Source organism: Maniola hyperantus, chromosome 21 (assembly GCF_902806685.2).
Source record: "Maniola hyperantus chromosome 21, iAphHyp1.2, whole genome shotgun sequence".
NCBI classification, from domain to species: domain Eukaryota; kingdom Metazoa; phylum Arthropoda; class Insecta; order Lepidoptera; family Nymphalidae; genus Maniola; species Maniola hyperantus.
In genome coordinates this window covers 1451316-1471095 of record NC_048556.1, presented here as the reverse complement: position 1 = coordinate 1471095, position 19780 = coordinate 1451316, and the positions used below count along the sequence as shown (strand labels likewise).

The 19780-nt window shown below is 45.5% G+C and overlaps 1 protein-coding gene across 3 annotated transcripts; it reads right to left on the bottom strand.

Annotated features, from left to right (window-relative positions):
• Positions 1-356: 356 nt before the first annotated feature.
• Positions 357-19317, bottom strand: LOC117992350 (uncharacterized). 3 transcript variants are annotated; one of them, XR_011238009.1, is made up of 4 exons: positions 19164-19317; positions 3580-3879; positions 1684-2501; positions 357-1491 (listed from the first exon to the last, which is right to left on the bottom strand). XR_011238009.1 is itself a non-coding variant. In XM_069505927.1 (3 exons), exons 1-3 carry the CDS (start codon positions 19290-19292, stop codon positions 2283-2285), a joined length of 648 nt encoding a protein of 215 aa, XP_069362028.1. In that variant the 5' UTR covers positions 19293-19317; the 3' UTR covers positions 357-2282. The 3 variants fall into 3 exon arrangements, 2 of the variants coding, with proteins under 2 accessions (XP_069362028.1, XP_034835920.1); XM_069505927.1 differs by having other exon boundaries at positions 357-2501; XM_034980029.2 differs by lacking the exons at positions 357-1491; positions 1684-2501; positions 3580-3879 and adding exons at positions 7938-8847; positions 8921-9022.
• Between the last annotated feature and the right edge of the window lie 463 nt (positions 19318-19780).

Sequence of the window (19780 nt, the reverse complement as noted above, 5' to 3'; positions counted from 1 at the left end):
TGTAACAGAGATCGACTGTAACAGAGATCGACTGTAACAGAGATCGACTGTAACAGAGATCGACTGTAACAGAGATCGACTGTAACAGAGATCGACTGTAACAGAGATCGACTGTAACAGAGATCGACTGTAACAGAGATCGTACTGAGTTACTATTAGTATTAAGTATAAATAGATCTTTACTGATTTTAAGATGATGTTTAGACAACTTTATCTCATCCCATGACTGGAAAAAGCCCGGTTCAAAAATTGCAGTTTGATATAATAATAATTGTAGAATATAAGTCATGTTAGATTATGTCACAAAAACTATCTACTTCGATTTAGACACACACGGACACACAGACCAACTGGTCTGTGTGTCCGTGTGTGTCTAAATCGTGCCACGCATCACGAACGTAGTGTAGTTCTCATCGGAATATCGATGTAGCGCGCTGGGAATGACTTACCTATATATGTACGAGTTATACGAGAGAGATAGGGTTACCTGGATTTTGTCGTCAATGTACCTTATGCTCGTAGCTCGCGTTCCAAAGGTGTCTCTAATACTACTTAAGCTATGTCCACACAAAAGTAGAAGGAAGAGGGAGGTTCGTGAGGATCAGGTACTTTGTCAGTCAGTGAGTATTAAAGGCTTACGAGTGACAGAACTCATTTTACTTATTATAATATTAATTTTATTAAAATGGCCCCAAGCCCATCGGTCACAAATAAAAATATAAATCATACAATATTATGTTGATGTGAGATTGCGACACTCGTCGTGAAGTCGCCTGCACTCGCCCGTCCGTCTCGTTTCGTTTCATTTCGTTTCATTAGGTAACCCAGTGAACTTTATAACGAGTTAAGCCTTTAATACAAGTTATTCGCTTTATCTAAACATTTGGTTACTAAATAAATCTTTTATTGTTATGGATTGAAATAACGCAATAAGTGAAGTAACATGTTTTTTTAAATATTATAGTACTATGTTGCCGTCCTTGTTGACTATAATTATTATTTACTAGATAATGCCCGCGACATCGCCCGTGTGGATTTATGTTTAAAAATCTCCGGGAACTCTTTGTTTTACAAAGACAAATCAGTACCCTTATTATATATGCGAAAGTGTGTTTGTTTGTCCTTCAATCACGTCGCAACGCTGCAACGGATTTACGTGATTTTTTGCATGGGTATAGATAAAGACTTGCAGAGTGACATAGGCTACTTATTATCCCGGAAAATAAGAGTTCCCACGGGATTTTTAAAAACCTAATTCCACGCGGACGAAGTCGCGGGAATTAGGTAGTTTATAATAAGGGTAGGTACTGATATACCAACAAATAGACAAACTTTCACATTTATGGCTAAATTAGGTTTTTGTGTATCCAAAATATATCTTCTGGCTCTTTGCCATTCAACGGTAGATACGTTACTTTTAATTTAAGCGCAAGTGGGTTTGGACCTTCACAGCGAACAAGCCGCCACAGACAGAGGCACGGCGCGTGTGACCTCACCCGCAGGACGGTACAACGGACCATGTGTATAGGAGGCACAGAGGCACGGCGCGTGTGACGTCACCCGCAGGACGGTACAACGGACCATGTGTATAGGAGGCACAGAGGCACGGCGCGTGTGACGTCACCCGCAGGACGGTACAACGGACCATGTGTATAGGAGGCACAGAGGCACGGCGCGTGTGACGTCACCCGCAGGACGGTACAACGGACCATGTGTATAGGAGGCACAGAGGCACAAGGAACTGTATGGAGTATACTCGAGGAGCGAGGAACATTCATATCATATCTCTGTGCTTCTATACATTGTTCCCGTTCGCTCCAGACTCCAGAGATAATGTTATCTCAAGGTTGTTTGATTTCATTATATTTCTTATCAAAATTAATAACAGTGTTTATTTCTACTCGGGAGCTCTCATAATACGCATAAAACTTAACTCTTCACGCGCACTTTTTGTGTCTCATGTCAAAAGTACGATTTTAATTCTTATTTTTAGACGTGACAGACGACAGTTGACCCACAGAGTTAAAATGGCGCGTGAGTAGTCATTTTGTGCGGACTATCGGCCTATACATATATTTTCAGTTTCCAAAATTATAATTAAAATTCGAAACTTATTTCTATGGCTTATATTACCTAACATGATTGACTCAAGATAGGCCTCTATGCAGTTCCTTGTATCATTGGTGGCGCACTGTGCCTTTGATGGGCCGCCGTGGGCCATGGGCCGCCGTGGGCCATGGGGCGCCGCGAGTCATGGGGCGCCGCGGGCCACGGAGCGCCGCCTATCGCCTCCGGTTGATCTCGTTGTCCGTGTCCGCGCTGGCGGCGGCGGCGGGCGCGTTGGTGGCGGGCGCGTTGGTGGCTGGTGCAGGGGTGGTGGTGGTGGTGGTGGTGGTGGTGGTGGTGGTGGTGGTGGGCGGGTCGAGCCCCTTGATGGCGAACTGTCCGCGGAACAGCGGGCGGAACAGGCGCAGGAACGTCTGGTAGCGCACCGCGGAGTTCTGCAACACGAGCACTTGTCTTGAACACAATATCCAGCGTTCAACGAAACATGGCGTCAATCAAATGTAATCTATATATTCTGTCTGTAGTCATATGTAACCACTTGCCCTGACTGACTGACTGACTGACTGATCTATTAATCTGATATTAGGCACAGCCTGAATCGCTGGAGTTAGAAGCTTAAAATTTTGAGAGCAAGACATTATTGGAATAAAAACAAATTGGTAACCTTTTGCACTAAATAATTTGTTTTATTTTTTACCATCCATTATAAAAATATTTTCAAACAAGTTTTATTTATATGAATAAATGTAAATACAATATACGGCGAATTACTTGACCTTCAAGTATAACATGTGGGCGTGCGGCGCCTCCAGTTGGAAGGAACGAGGCCTTCGCGCGAAACCTGATGCCGTTAGATTTTGAAACGACCACTTTATCTTGTCATATTTGTACATTCCAACATAATATTATTATAAATATGCAAAATGCATGCAAAGTTCTCGCAACGACTTCGAGGGTCAGTTTGGCATTTCTTATTGAGCAACAGAAGTAATTCGTGACGTCACTCGCAAGTCCGAACGGGCTTTACAGCTCGCTCGAAACAGCTGTCGTGATTACAGTTTTATTTCACGTTTCTCAGATCAGTTGTTATTCTCCTTGGCGTTTTATCGCCGTTTCATGTGAACTGCAAGTAGGCAAAGTCACAGTAGGTTGTATCAGATGTTGGGCGCCGGGCACCGGGCCCCGGGCGGCGGGCGCAGCGTCGCAGGGCGCAGCGTCGCAGGGCGCAGCGTCGCAAGGCGCAGCGTCGCAGGGCGCAGCCCTCCATGCTCCATCTCACACTGCGTCGCTCGTCGCTTATCGACTCGGGGTTGCAGTCAAGCGTTAACTTGGCATTATTCATACTAATATTATAAACGCAAAAGTGTTTCTGTCTGCCACTTTTTCCCGGCCCATCATCTGTTCAACCGATTTTGAGAAAATTTGGTACGATGCAGTTCACCCACGAGATTTTTAAAAACATAAATCGCGGATATGTAGAGGGAGGGGGAGGGATATAGAACTATAGGTTACCTGAATGACGTCGCCGATGACCTTAGTGGTCCGGATGAGGAGCGACACGGACGGTCCAAACAGGCTCCCCGGGAAGTCCAGGCTGACCTTGTTGCGGTCGAACACCGGGATGTCGTCGGCGGGCTTGGCGGGGGCCTGGCGCGACGCGCGGCCGCGCAGACTGCTCGGCGGGCTCGGGCTCGGCGCGGAACGAGTACGCGGCCCCGTCGGGCCGTCCCGTGTAGCCGCCGTACGCGTGCTCGGCGTGGGCTGCGTGTGCCGCGTGTGCCGCGTGGCCCGGAGCCTCCACGTAGCGCCAGTCTGCGTGAGTCGGCCGCGTCAGTCGAGACACGCACGTCGCACGCGCAGCGCCTTCAGCTCCGCCTCGCCGACCTCCCGACATGTGTGGTGTGGAGTGTGACCTCCCGACATGTGTGGTGTGGAGTGTGACCTCTCGACATGTGTGGTGTGGAGTGTGACCCCCCGACATGTGTGGTGTGGAGTGTGACCTCCCGACATGTGTGTTGTGGAGTGTGACCTCTCGACATGTGTGGTGTGGAGTGTGACCTCACGACATGTGTGGTGTGGAGTGTGATTGGTGACAGATGATAAGTATTATTGTGTCATGTGTTTTATTTGTTTTTACAAACGCTCTTCTATAGGTACCTACCTATAGTGGGTTTCTCTATTGGGCAGATTACACCTACCGAGTACAGTGGCGAGTCAGTGTCCTCGGCCGAGTACTCGGTTGGTATAAACACTTAACGAGTGCAATTTCGCCACAATTTCTCGGCCACAGCACTGTCTCGGCCGAGTGACATTTTACTGTCTCGCTTCACTACTCGGTAGGTGTAATCTGCCCATTAGTTTGTATACCTATTGTGGGTATATCAGGTTGTTACATGTTAAACTCGCTCAAGAAATAACAAGAAAAACGCGATGTTTAATTACCTACAAACGTACCACGTGACTCGATGCTAATTACCTACAAACGTACCACGTGACTCGATGCTAATTACCTACAAACGTACCACGTGACTCGATGCTAATTACCTACAAACGTACCACGTGACTCGATGCTAATTACCTACAAACGTACCACGTGACTCGATGCTAATTACCTACAAACGTACCACGTGACTCGATGCTAATTACCTACAAACGTACCACGTGACCCGATGCTAATTACCTACAAACGTACCACGTGACTCGATGCTAATTACCTACAAACGTACCACGTGACTCGATGCTAATTACCTACAAACGTACCACGTGACTCGATGCTAATTACCTACAAACGTACCACGTGACTCGATGCTAATTAGTATAATAATGCAGGAGAGTTACATTTTTGTTCCGTTTGCCGTGGAGACCCTGGGGCCATGGAGTCTTAGGTGCTAAAAAAATTTGACGAGACATTTCACCGCGATTAATAGCCTCATCCTGGTGACAGAAGGGCTGGCTCATTTTTTGCGCAACGGATCAGCCTGGCTGTCCAGCGCGGAAATGCAGCCAGTATTCTTGGCACCATTCCACGCGGACAGTATTTGTATTGTAATTAGATAAGGCTAGCTTTAAGTTTTATTGTAATATTTTCATTAAAAAATATTATACTTAAAAAAAAAAGTTCTACTTGGTATGTGCCTACTTAATTTTAGTTGATGTGCACAATTTATTAGAATCGTGGTAAGTCGAGGAAGATTTGGAAAATCAAACAAATATCAAATAACAATAATTTATTGTTCAGGTACACAGTGATTTGGGCAAGTGTCCGCGACACGGTCTGCGGTCGCGGCGCCGCGCGACAGTCGCGTCGCTCTCAGCGCGACAGTCGCGTCGCGTCGCGTCGCTCTCAGCGCTCTACGCTCTACTGGCGCACTCTACTCGCGTCTCAGGTTTAGTATTCAGGAACCAAACTACTTATCCTTGGAACTACGAGTGGAAACATTCGGTGCATGTGAAGGTGTGACATTACTAGTGTGTCATACGTGATACGTGACATTACTAGTGTGTCATACGTGATACGTGACATTACTAGTGTGTCATACGTGATACGTGACAGTGAAAGTGTATGTAGTACATGTAACATGTTACGTTCTAACGTTGCATCTGTGCGTGGTGCGGTGGGTGTCGTGTTGTAGTCGATACGCGAAACTCCGCCACTTCTACATTTAACCAGATAATCTTTTCGTCTGGTAAGGGAACTAAACCCAAAACTTTGATTTACTATTTTGTCGCTAACTCTAATGTCTAGAAGCATGTATTCAAATATCAAAAGTAAAGTGATCTGTTCCGATCGGACGTCTGTTTGTTCTTCCAGCAGAAAGGTTTAGTTCAGGTAGTTTTTCTTTTTCTTTCAAATGCAAGACATTCGTAGGTGTTTAAACTACGAATGTTTGTAGTGCGGCAATGTAATTAGTTTATTTTTAGGATCTGTAAGATCCATTTGTAAGTTATCCGTTCGTAGATCGTGCACACAGGGCTGTGCCAAGTTACAACTGTTGTCTATAGTGTGTGTGTGTGCGTGTGTGTGTGTGTGTGTGCGGCTACTCATGCGGAAGGCGCTACCGTGCAACAAACCGACACTGCTGCTCAATTCACCTCTACACTATCTCCAAACCAAATGGACAAGTCTAAGGATACCGGTCGACTGAAGCAGGGCGGAGCGGAAACGTACTTAGCTTGCCAATCCGATTTGTAAATTATGATAAGTATTTTATTCCGTCATCTTTTACTAATTTGATTGGTTTACTGGATACACTGCGCTGCGCTCCGCTCCGCTTCTCTGGACGGGCATCCTAAAAGTATTGCCAACTTTTAACATTAGGAAAAATATATTACTAGTTTTGGATCTGTCAATTTGGTTTAGAGATTGTATACAACTAAATAGATAAGTACTATTTCACTAAATAATTTAAAAAAATTACTTACGGAAAGTATTTCTACAAACAGACGTTATCGTATAACCCCAACACAACAAGCCCAACCACTTAGCTGTAGGTAGTTAGGTACTTTGTACACCACACTCATCGTTATACTACAAGTTGGAATATTATAACAGGTCTCGGACTGAACTTACTCACACGGTATTTATACACAATGCTTTATATACAGAACTTACCTAACTGTATTGTTTTTGTTATAATATGATACTGAATTATATATGTCCTATTCAATAAAATGGCTCCCGTTTTGTACATAATACAAAATCCAATAAATGAAACCATTTTAAATTATTTTATTAGATTGAATGTAATTATTCTAAATTCGAATAAGATACTTTTATATTTTCATATCAATAAATGCATCATATGTATTTACATTTCTGATATATTTAGTTTTACAATGTTCACTAAGATAATGTCTTCAAAGACGTTTTCTACAACAATGAAGATTATAAGTATTAGTTGTGATAGGGCACCAAATCTACAGGCGCACGATATGGCAGGTTTTGATAGGGCAGCAAATCTACAGGCGCACGATATGGCAGGTTTTGATAGGGCACCAAATCTACAGGCGCACGATATGGCAGGTTTTGATAGGGCACCAAATCTACAGGCGCACGATATGGCAGGTTTTGAAGATATGAAGAGACTAGAAACGACTAGATACAAATAGGTTTATGGAGAAGTAAATAAAGCGAACGTATATACAGGTACAAGTTATATCATAACAATTGAAATATAGTTATATTATATGGCTAGACTGGTGGCATTGTCGAGATCGCGCGTGTTCAATTCGTATTGTTTCAAGTTTTGTAAGCATTTATGTGTAGGTAAGTGTATTCCGTGTTAAAGTTTTTTTTTCAACTTTAATTTTATGTCCGACAAAAAATTTAAATTAGTATAATTTTAACGCGTATCGGATAATGCCATTCAGATCTACCGAGTTCTACTTACATGTATGAGATTAGGTGTGGGATATACAAACATGCAACTACGTAAAGGTGCCATGCACTACGGATATAAACTGTACAACCACCACTCGGTAGTTGCTGACGCCCTGTGCAGCTGCAGCAGTGCGCCGTGCACGTCAGTACTCGGACGTGCCTACCGACTACCGACTACCGACTACCGACTACCGACTACCGAGTACCGAGTACTGAGCAGAAACAGTTGACTACACACAACACGCATTCACACTATCGATTAGAGAAAGTCATTCAATTATTCCTATTGAGTAATTTCAACGACTATATCCAACGGTTCACGTCGACCGCTCTAGTGTAATCTCTTATTTACAGAGCAAGGAACAGTTGAAGGACGAACTCAATATTGTCACAGTGGTCACAATGCGTCATCGTCATGTGCGACGTACTGTGTCTTGTTCGATGTGAGGCGGGCGTCAAGTGCGAGCGGGTCCGGTGCAAGGAAACAAACTTTTGTAAAAACCAAATACTATTTAATTAATTACCACACTCACCTAATACTATTTACATATAAATACAAGCGCTGAGAGCGCAGGCCCGCGAGCGTACACTGGGGGCCTAGGACTGTACACTGGGGGCTCGGGATGTACATTGGAGGCCCGGGACTGTACACTGGGGGCCCGGGACTGGACACTGGGGGCCTGTTCCTCGTGACATTCAAACATTTATACCCTCGGAACGCTTCTGATCGAGCAGCTCGTCAAAACGCGCGCTTCGTGTGAAAAAATGACATCGTTAACATTTGAAGATAATAATTTAAAATGATTGTTAAACTTAAAACTAACAGAAGACGTGATTTTTATGTATCTTAGAAGAAAGAGCCTCTACACAACAATCACAATGAAGGACTAATTTAGTTTTGACATTAGGCAATATCCCTTCTGTAATATTTGAGGTCAAACTTGACAGTTCCGAGAGCTGTCAAAGCGTGTACTAGTCGCAGTTCGAATGTGACGGGGAAGCAGGGCCGGGACGGCAAGGGTCCCCGGGGGGAGAGGCAAGAGTTCGCGGGGGATCTATTCGTCGTCCTCGTCCGAGTCGACGGTCTCGACGGTGCCGCCGGCCGCGGCGCCGCCGGACGACGAGCCCGACAGCGACGTCACGAGCGACAGGATGGAGCCCAGCCCGCCCCCACCTGAGCCGCCGCCGCCCGACGAGCCGCCGAACAGCCCCGTCACCGCCTGCAGCTTGGGCGCCAGGAACTGCAGCTTGGGCCCGATGACCTGGCCCACGATGCCGCTGAGCGAGCTGAGGCCGCCACCCTTGGGCGCCTCGATGCCGTACTGCTTGTTGATCTCGATGTTCTGCTTGTCGAGGTTCTCCACGAGCCGCGTCTTGGAGTCGATCAGCGAGTTGATTTTCTGCAAAAGGCACGGCGTCGCTTAGCCGTCGCTCGTCAACACTCGCACGTCAGCGACACTGCGGTATACTCACGCCGAACACGAAGCCGAGCACGGCGTTCTTGATGCCGAACTTGGCCTCGGTGACGCCCTCGAACTTGCGCTTGTCGCGCGTCTGCTCGTCGCCCGCCGCGCCCTGCCGACAACACACGCGTCAGGCGCCGCTCACACTGCCGCCACCGTACTCACTAACTAGTCGCTACCATCACCCAGGGTCTCCGCCCTCTCCCTTAAAGCGATACATCTACTGGCATAAAAATGATTGCGGGAACGCTTTTTCTAATGACGATTATTACGATTTCCGCAGCACTCACTGCGCTCGCGTATGCCGGGCTCTAGCAATTCTAAACATGCGATACATTAGATACCGAGGTACTTCAGTTAGTTTCTAAAGGTCATTCGAATGGCTAATCGCGCTTTTGGTTACGTTCGCGTATAAATATTACCGAAACAGGTCCTAGCGAAGCTGTTTAGATTGCCGTGAGGCGGTTCCGACAGTACGTCGTTTGCGCAAGGGTGTGTGTGTGTGTGTGTGTGTGTGTGTGTCAATATCGCCGCTTCACGGACGCACAAGTTAACTGCAATCCGCGGTTTACGGCCACTCAAAAAAATATAAATATTGCAATAATTGGCAAGGTCTACTCGCACTACGAGGCAAATAGTTTAATACCGTAACTACAAAATGTCTTTGCGTAAACATTACTGTCACTAACAACAAAAATCCTAGTTGTATGTACTAGTTGTATGTACTGCACACAACACTCGCACATGCACGTCAGTCACGTCACGTCCGCCGCCGCGCCCTCTGCACGCGACCCATGCAACCCATGCGACCCATGCGACCCATGCGACCTCTACACTACATAATATAAACCTTCTGTCAAATCTCCGACGCCGTAAACTATTCATTTTAAAATGAAGTAAATGATTGTAACATATTATTGTCGATTGCGCAATATTTTAGCTACAGAATGGGTTCATATATAATAGTATTCAGCGCCTGTGTTACCACATCGTCCGTGTGTTGAGGCCACCAACTGTTTCATCATTGCCGCCCGCCTGCGTTGCTCATCCACGCTCACACAAATGCCTCAATTATAACAAAGCTACAACGGACGATTGCTTTTTTAACAGACTTCAAAAAAAGGAGGAGGTTCTCAATTCGTCGGAATCTTTTTATTTTTTTATTTTTATTTTTTATGTATGTTCCCCGATGACTTGAAGACGCCTGGACCGATTTTGAAAATTCTTTTTTTGTTTGAAAGGATATACTTCAAAGTTGGTCCCATTTAAATTTGGTGAAAATCTGATGAATATCTTCGAAGATAGATACTGGAACTCCTCAACGGATAAGAGTAAATTGCTCGCGATCAGTGTAATAGCTTAGTAAACAGTAAATTTTTAACCAGTCATAGCATAATTCCATGGGGCCACTAAAAATTGTGAAATAAAATAAATTACAAAAAAAATAAAAACCGACTTTGATACACAAACACTAAAAATTGAAAAATAATTTAATTTATTACCGAATATATTATGTATACAAGAGTTAATATAGTTCCATAATAATATTTTTTGGGGTCGGTGCCAATGAGGTGCCATTGTGGAGTCCCATAAAAATATGAAGTCTAGACGATTCGCGCAGCTAAAGCTAATTGGCACCGGCACCAAAAAGTATTATTATGGAACTATATTAACTCTTGTATACATAATATATTCGGTAATAAATTAAATCATTTTTCAATTTTTAGTGTTTGTGTATCGAAGTCGGTTTTTATTTATTTTGTAATTTTTTTTTTATAAGATCAGTACCCGTACTATAAGATTTTACGTCACACCAAACGTTGCTAGAATTCGAGAGTCGAAACACTTCTGCGTTATAGTAAACTGGATCTTAAATGCCTTGTTTTAAAGCTCAAATTTATCTACGGCCAGCGCTCCAAGCGGAAACCTTGCGAAATTAAAATCAGTGGTATTGAATTTTTTACTTCAATTCAAGGCTCTTTAAGTCCATTTTACTTTGATGTTGTTGTGTATCGATTCTCGAATTCTAGCAACGTTTGGTGAGACGTAAAATCTTATACTACGGGTACTGGCTCGGGTCGAGGCCGCCCGCCTCTCGCGGCGCGCCGCCCGCCCGCCCCCGCCCCGCCCCGCCCCCGCCCCCGTACTACCTAACATTGACATCGATACTGCTATTCCGTGTGCTTATTTTGTTAGTGTCATATTTTGTTAGTGTCATATTTTGTTAGTGTCATATTTTGTTAGTGTCATATTTTTTAGAATTAATATAATTTGAGCGTCGAGAGCCTTCAGTGTTAAAATAGAATGTATTTAATTGGCTAGTTGTAAAGTTCGTCCGTACGTGCACAGCTGGCGCTCCTATAATGGCGATAACCTTGTGAATTTACGATTTGTGGTATCTACTCAATTTTCAACTTGAAATCAAGAAAGTGTAGGTCTGTTTTATTCTGTCGTTATTGCGTAGCGTAAATCTTATACTACGGGTACTGTATGTAGTATCGGTGAAGTATAGTATCGAGTATCGAGTATCGAGTATCGATACACACAAGTACAAGCGCGACTGTCTAGCACACGGCATTGTGTAAGCGCGCGGGAACCGATGCAAAAACCTCTCCGTGCACTCTCGTTGCCGCAACGACCGCGTACCTGCGGGAGGGAAGGGGGGGCCCCATTCACTTTCGATTGTTTCCGCCTGAGACAGCTTCACCATTGAGATGAGTGCTATTAGAGAGTAGAGACGTAGTATCGTCGTCCCGATGTAGTCATAATGTTTGTACAACACGACCATCATCGTCGATAGACTCCACTTTTTGTGATAAGACCTATTCACAGAACACGGTCTTAAAAATACGTTTTCTCACTAAAATGCCAATAAAGCGTATGCGTAGCAGCACACGTCACGACTTGTTCACGACAACTGAAGCTCCTGAAGCAGCACACGTCACGACTTGTTCACGACAACTGAAGCTCCTGAAGCAGCACACGTCACGACTTGTTCACGACAACTGAAGCTCCTGAAGCAGCACACGTCACGACTTGTTCACGACAACTGAAGCTCCTGAAGCAGCACACGTCACGACTTGTTCACGACAACTGAAGCTCCTGAAGCAGCACACGTCACGACTTGTTCACGACAACTGAAGCTCCTGAAGCAGCACACGTCACGACTTGTTCACGACAACTGAAGCTCCTGAAGCAGCACACGTCACGACTTGTTCACGACAACTGAAGCTCCTGAAGCAGCACACGTCACGACTTGTTCACGACAACTGAAGCTCCTGAAGCAGCACACGTCACGACTTGTTCACGACAACTGAAGCTCCTGAAGCAGCACACGTCACGACTTGTTCACGACAACTGAAGCTCCTGAAGCAGCACACGTCACGACTTGTTCACGACAACTGAAGCTCCTGAAGCAGCACACGTCACGACTTGTTCACGACAACTGAAGCTCCTGAAGCAGCACACGTCACGACTTGTTCACGACAACTGAAGCTCCTGAAGCAGCACACGTCACGACTTGTTCACGACAACTGAAGCTCCTGAAGCAGCACACGTCACGACTTGTTCACGACAACTGAAGCTCCTGAAGCAGCACACGTCACGACTTGTTCACGACAACTGAAGCTCCTGAAGCAGCACACGTCACGACTTGTTCACGACAACTGAAGCTCCTGAAGCAGGTACAGATGAAACAGTACTGCGAGTCTTAGTTACAGCGCAGCCGCCGAGCCGGCGCGGCGAGCTGGCGCGGCGAGCTGGCGCGGCGAGCCTCAAGCCTGGAGGTGGCGGGACCAGAATTACTGCTCGTTCCAAAACTCTTCAGCGAGTACATAACCTAGTTAAGAAAATACACCGTAAGTAGGTAAGTACAAGTGAGGTCTGCTGCTGAGTGCCGAAGTGATCCAGCTGGAGGAGGAGGAGCTGCACCGCGGAGGAGCAGGCTGAGGTGTATGTGCGACGGATGACACCATCTCAATGCGTATGCCATCATCTGCACGATGTGTGTTCGAAGTGTTTCGGACGCGGGCTGATTGAGTTAATGTGCGATCAGCTCGACGTTCGGATTCACTGTTCATCTCGGCCATCATCCCGCCGCGTTACACTTACTATCATGTGAACTGTGTTGTTTGTACCGACTTGCGAGTTGCGAGTTGCGAGTTGCGAGTTGCGAGTTGCGAGTTGCGAGTTGCGAGTTGAGACAGTGCAGCGGGTACAGCTACATGTAATCTATTGTCTGAATGAAGACAATTTTTATCTCACGCATGATACCATGAGAGGAAAATTACTGCACTAGAATTGCTTTCATTGTATAACCTCTAAAGTAGTTGCTAATTTAGTGTATTGGTAAGTATTGCAGTGCACAAACTTGAAATGTATTGGTAAGTATTGCAGTGCACAAACTTGAAATGTATTGGTAAGTATTGCAGTGCACAAACTTGAAATGATAATGGCGATGCATCTAGTGACTGACGCATAGTACATGTACAGGTGCCGGCAACATATATTGTATAATAGGTAGGTACATCGACTTTAAGAATGAGGTTTTGGCGTTGTAGATCGTTGTCTCTGTCACTCGTTAAACGTTACATAGGTATGTAACGTTTTGTCGGCGACGCGACAAAACGTTACATAGGTATGTAACGTTTTGTCGGCGACGCGACGTCTACTCTATTTTGGCCAGTAAATAAGTACAACAAGGCGATAATAACTTGACGATAGTGGCTGTAAGTATGTCAACAAGTACTCGTGTATGGTCATCGCATGCCGCGTGCCGCATGCCGCATGCCGCGCCGCGCTCGCGGGACGTTGAATTGGGTAAAAAGCTGCGACGCGGCATGCCTGCTGAATGCTGATCTCCACACCACTAGCGAGTAGGCACGTTGAACGCATGCCGGCATGCGAATAGCTACATAAGACACGTACCTACCGGAATTAAATAATTTGGATTCGTCCGACGTTCGGAATGTTCACTATCAAAACAATCGTGACGAGATAAACTTCTTCGGATGTGTACCTACTTGTGTAGGCACTCGTGTTGTGTACTTGTGTAGGCACTCGTGTTGTGTACTTGTGTAGGCACTCGTGTTGTGTACTTGTGTAGGCACTCGTGTTGTGTACTTGTGTAGGCACTCGTGTTGTGTACTTGTGTAGGCACTCGTGTTGTGTACTTGTGTAGGCACTCGTGTTGTGTACTTGTGTAGGCACTCGTGTTGTGTACTTGTGTAGGCACTCGTGTTGTGTACTTGTGTAGGCACTCATGTTGTGTACTTGTGTAAGCACTCATGTTGTGTACTTGTGTAAGCACTCATGTTGTGTACTTGTGTAGGCACTCGTGTTAACGTAACAATTGTTTTATTTTACGTAATATCCTAATACTACGTAATTATCAGAAATTAATTCACTCAATATACGTACATATTTAATATTCAGGCCTAAGATATTATCGACGATTTCTCAATAAAGAAATATTATCATTCTCACGAATCGCTTTCGTTAAAAATGGTACGAAAAAGTTTTTATAATCGTCGCATTTTCTTCATCAGGCAGTAGAATTTGAATGAGATAGATACCTAGACCTACCTAGTGTTTCGGTGTTGACTATATATTAGTGTCAGAGTAGATAGTGTGTATGATGTAGTGGTGCAGTTCGTGGGAGACGGAGGCTGCGGCGCTGCGAGATGAGATCGTGACACTCGGCGCGATCGTCGCAATGATTGCCATCGACTGACATTACTGTACTCATATGTTGGAGTCAATGGAAGATTGCGACAATCACGTCGTAGCTGCACCAGTAACCAGCGCGGCGTCCCGGGAGGAGGGCGGGCGGCGTCCCGGGAGGAGGGCGGGCGGCGTCCCGGGAGGAGGGCGGGCGGCGTCCCGGGAGGAGCGAGCTGGGTGCGAGGGTTACACTTCTACACTACATGTCCCGAACTTGACTACTTCAGACACAACTAGCGTATGCTCGCGACTTCATCCGCGTGAACTACTCAACTAAACACTTTACAAACTAGAAGGGAATATAACGGTATAATCGATAGTCCTTATTTCTTAAATTAAATAAAATTTAAGTAAGCGTAAGACACGTAAACATAATATGTTTTCGATTCCACTTGCCAAAACCAATTACAGTAATCATAGACTTATATACTACGTGCTTGTGAGACGCACAATGTGGACTATTCCAATATATGTGCGGTGGGTTCGTCTCTGCTATCAAGAAATAGATTTATTGATCAAACTCGCTGCTGTCCATTTATAGACATTTGCTCGATCCTACTATTCTCAAACATGTTTTAGAGACAATAGGCACTAAGAAGATCCATTAAAAACCGGCCAAGTACGAGTCAGACTCGCGCACCGATGGTTCCGTACTACAGTCGTATTTTTTCGACATTTTGCCCAATAAATCGAAAACTATTATGCATAAAAATAAATAAAAATCTATTTTAGAATGTATAGGTTAAGCTCTTTCATATGATACCCCACTTGATATAGTTATCTTACTTCGAAAATAGAAAATACTAATTATTAGTTCATGAAATGCACACAGAACAAGGCTTGATAGCAGGGGCTGCACCCGTCTCGTCATGGTGGTCTCAACACACACACACACACACGCCGCATCGTCTGCAACTAGAATTAGACTCCCACCGTAATGAAATGTGTAACTTAACGTTGAAAACTGAACTGGCTTATGTAACAATCTTATGTATTAATTTTAATTTTATGGTAATGCTGTATGTTTTCTTTTTGCAATAAAAAAAAACTACACTCATTTCAAAACTCTACTTTACCCACTTAAAGGTTGAATTTTCAAAAATCGTTTCGTAGTGAACGCCTACGTTATAATAGCTATGTTCAAAATTAAATTAATTACTACTAAAAGACAATTAATTACTACACAAGACATTTGTGACACTTGACAAGACGTTACAAATGTCAAACTACATTCAACGTCATTCAATGGAAAAAATCTCAATTCTCATCTTTTATATCTATAACAAGAAAGTTTTCCTAATTAAAGAGATGCGCATCTGTTATCCATTTAAACAAACAACTATAGGTACATCAACCCTAGCAAGAAAACAAGAAAGAAACCGGAAACAGTGAGTTAAACAAACTTTCTACCAAAACTTAGCAAGCTACCTGTGTGCCAAAGTTCAGCCTGATATAATATACTCTTTGCTTATCCGTCAAGTAGTTTGAGGTGTCCGTTTATAGATCAATCGGTCAGTCAGTCACCTTTTGCTTTTATATATTTAGAATTATAGATATTTTACTTGTGCTTTCGAAATGAATAGAGTTGTTTAGTCAAGGTCACGGGAGCAGGTTTCTTGTTTACAACTTACCTACAACCAATCTTTGTGTAAAGCAGATTTGTTTCTGACTGCGACATTATCTGACTGTACGTGCGTATATGAAGATGCAGTCTTAAACGTAAACAAACTCTCACGTCATATTCGCAAACCGTGCATGTTCTGAATTTGGTTGAGTTTTTTTTAAAAAAGGGGCGGTAGGTAACACCCTGTGATAACACCCCGTGGTAACACCCTGTGATAACACCCCGTGGTAACACCCTGTGATAACACCCCGTGGTAACACCCCGTGGTAACACCCTGTGTTAACGCCCAACACACACATTTCGCTCCGCTAGAGGGCACTCGTAAGTACGAGTCGCTCGTCGGAGATACTCGTACTCACGAGTGTCAATGACATCATAGATAATATTATTTCTAGAGTACAGTGTTGTTGCTCGCACGCGCAAACATTTCCACCTATGACGCAGGGTCGACTAGTCGCCCGCAAGTCGCAACTCAGTCGGCGACGACTGTCTGTCGACTGTCGCCGCGCGACTAGTCGTCCGTGCGCAGTGGCTCTAAGCGTCAACATTAGTGGACGAGCGACTACGATATACGCAAGGAGGTTAGTTACGTCGCCGACGATGCGGACGGTAAGCAGGCACTCTCTATGCACACTGTGCGTACCGGGCGTTGTGTAACACACACACACACACACACGCGGCGCGGCCAGCACGCGAGGAAAACACTGGCTTTGTGAACTAGGTGCGTAATGACATTACAAAATAGTTAATGTGCCGACTCCACCGGCCTGACCGGGCGCGGTGGCGCGGTGGCGCGGTGGCGGCGTGAGGTGGCGCCACTTCGCAATGAACCAAATGTTACAACGAGTTCATTAACATGAAGTGTTCGGAGGCAAACAATACATAGTTCTAAATAATCGAAAGACACTCAGTCCTCGAAGTGTATACGAGCAGCCAGCCCTGGAGCCCTGGAGCCCTGAAGCCCTGGAGCCCTGGAGCCCTGAAGCCCTGGAGCCCTGGAGCAACGGGGTTGAGGAACTGGAACCCGGAATTGAATACCCAGAGACAAAGTCCGATATCTTACTCAGTACTATTGTATCAATCCACAATCGGTAAAGGCTTAGTGTTACCCCTCTATAGTCTATAGTCTATAGTCTATAGTCTATAGTCTCTAGTCTATAGTCTATAGCATTAGGATTGAGAAGATGGAATCTAGAATTCGATAATAAAGTGTATACAAAGTTCAAATAAATTATTCAAATTGGGTAAATGTTATTGTACTGAGGTACTCCTTTTGTTTGTCAGTTGTTGAGTTTGTCAGTTGTTGAGTTTGTCAGTTGTTGAGTTTGCAATAACTTTCTACCTAACTGTTAATTAACTAACTATTAACATCAACTATTTACGAAAATGAAGCTAATTAATAGTTGTTCATTAAAGTCCACTTAAGTAATGACGAATCTCGTCAGAATTGAAAGTTTCATGGTAATTAAGTAATTAACTAATTATCATAATCATGAGAGTGTTCGCTGCACAGTGTGTGTGTGTGTGTGTGTGTGTGTGTGTGTGTGTGTGTGTGTGTGTGTGTGTGTGTGTGTGTGTGTGTCGTCGGTAAATTAATACTTCAAAATAATGAAAGCATTCGGCATCGATGCCACAGACAGACCGACAGATGCTTAGAGTTCTATGGCAGGGGGGGGGGGGGGGGGGGGGTCCCGCACACCCGCACAGCCTCCGCGCTAACCCGGTGCGGGCGAGTGCGGACGACGTGCGGGTGTGCGGGGCGCCTCCTGCTATCTCGACTGTCGCGTACTATAGGTATGTGTAGAAATCAATGCATCGGCATTACATTGATTACAGAACGCAGAACTCTGAACTCTGAACTCTAGCCCGTCGGCTGTGAGATCGATACCTTACAGCCGACTTACTATACAAATAATAATTGAAAGGGCTAAAACAAAGATAATGAAACAATCGCAATGATACACAAGCATGCCAGGCGTCCACCGCGCTCTGCACACATCGCAATGATACACAAGCATGCCAGGCGTTCACCGCGCTCTGCACACATCGCAATGATACACAAGCATGCCAGGCGTCCACCGCGCTCTGCACACATCGCAATGATACACAAGCATGCCAGGCGTTCACCGCGCTCTGCACACATCGCAATGATACACAAGCATGCCAGGCGTCCACCGCGCTGCACAGTGCACACAGCTGCGACCACCACGCCAGCTGGGAGTAGGAACTGTTGTGGTTGAACGACAAGTGACACTTGTAACAGTAGCTGTGCCCTTCGACCTAGTTACATCTTTTAGCACCCCTAGTCCCTAGAACAACACCTCTCGTGCTTTTAGCACCCCTAGTCCCTAGAACAACACGTGTCGTGCTTTTAGCACCCCTAGTCCCTAGAACAACACCTCTCGTGCTTTTACAATTTTATTGTTCATGTAAAGAATGTATTTATTTCTTTTTACATCCCCTTTGAGTGGACTGCTATGAAACATTTAGGTAGATCAAAAGTTTGAAAGGGGAAGAGTTGTTATTTTGAAATTCCACCCCACGGGTGTCGCAATTGATATGATAAAAAAATTTAAACAGATACCTACGAGGCTTTAAAAAAATCCGACAAAATCAAATACTAACTGAATCGCTGCAGCTACACTCAAGTATTGCTACTATGTTAGTTAGTTAGTATGTACACAGAACACTCGGAGGTGTCGAATTACCTAATTCATTCGGACAAAATTCGTTCACTTCATGAGACTAACGCGCTCCTATAGAGACCTACGTCACGGACTGATTTTACTTTAAACTTATAAAGTGATCCCCTGCCTATTTCCAACCCCTATTACATTATTCCCGCCTCTTCTGGGGATATTGATATCGACAAGAGCTGGTCGAGATGTATGCAGGGCAGGGCACTCACCTCCAGCGGCTGCAGAGCGTCGTCCTCGGCGAGCTGGCGGCGGCGGCGCGGCGCGGCGGGCGAGGCGAGCGCGACTTGCGCGGCGAGCAGCGCGGCGAGCACCACGGCGAGCGAGCGTGCAGCGGACATGGCGGACGGGCGAGCACTGCGGCGGCGGCCGGGCGCGGCGCGGCGCGGCGCGTGGCGTGGGGACTGGGCTGTGACGTAACGCGACCTGGCGCGGCCGGGGATGCGCCAGCGACGTTGCGACACCGTCCAGCACCTGCACACTGGAACTGTACCACGAGGATAACTCTATTTAGTCTATATTAAAACAAACAATCACACTTCGGGATTGCCTAGCGAGCTATGGAGAGGCGTTTAGGCGTTTCTGTGAATGAACGAGGAAATCTGTATGAGCAGCAAGAAGAACTGAACTACGCTCGTCGGAGGGTGGTGGCCGCTGCAGCCCAAACGTCCTGGAGTGGAGAACGCGTCCAGCGGCACGAGGTGGAGCGACGATTGAAGGAGGGGCCTCACTAGAGCAGGCCCACGTCCAACTGTGGACGTCTGCAGGCCGATATGATGAGGACGACGAACGAGGGTGCTAAGGGAGTGCAGCTCCACCTTAGCGCTCC

Coding starts and splice junctions, on each gene's coding strand:
- LOC117992350 (XM_069505927.1), bottom strand. CDS start 19,292: ATGTCCGCTGCACGCTCGCTCGCCGTGGTGCTCGCCGCGCTGCTCGCC. Junction 3,880..19,163: donor ACGCTCTGCAGCCGCTGGAG/GTGAGTGCCCTG, acceptor CGACTCACGCAG/ACTGGCGCTACGTGGAGGCT. Junction 2,502..3,579: donor TCATCGGCGACGTCATTCAG/GTAACCTATAGT, acceptor CTCGTGTTGCAG/AACTCCGCGGTGCGCTACCA.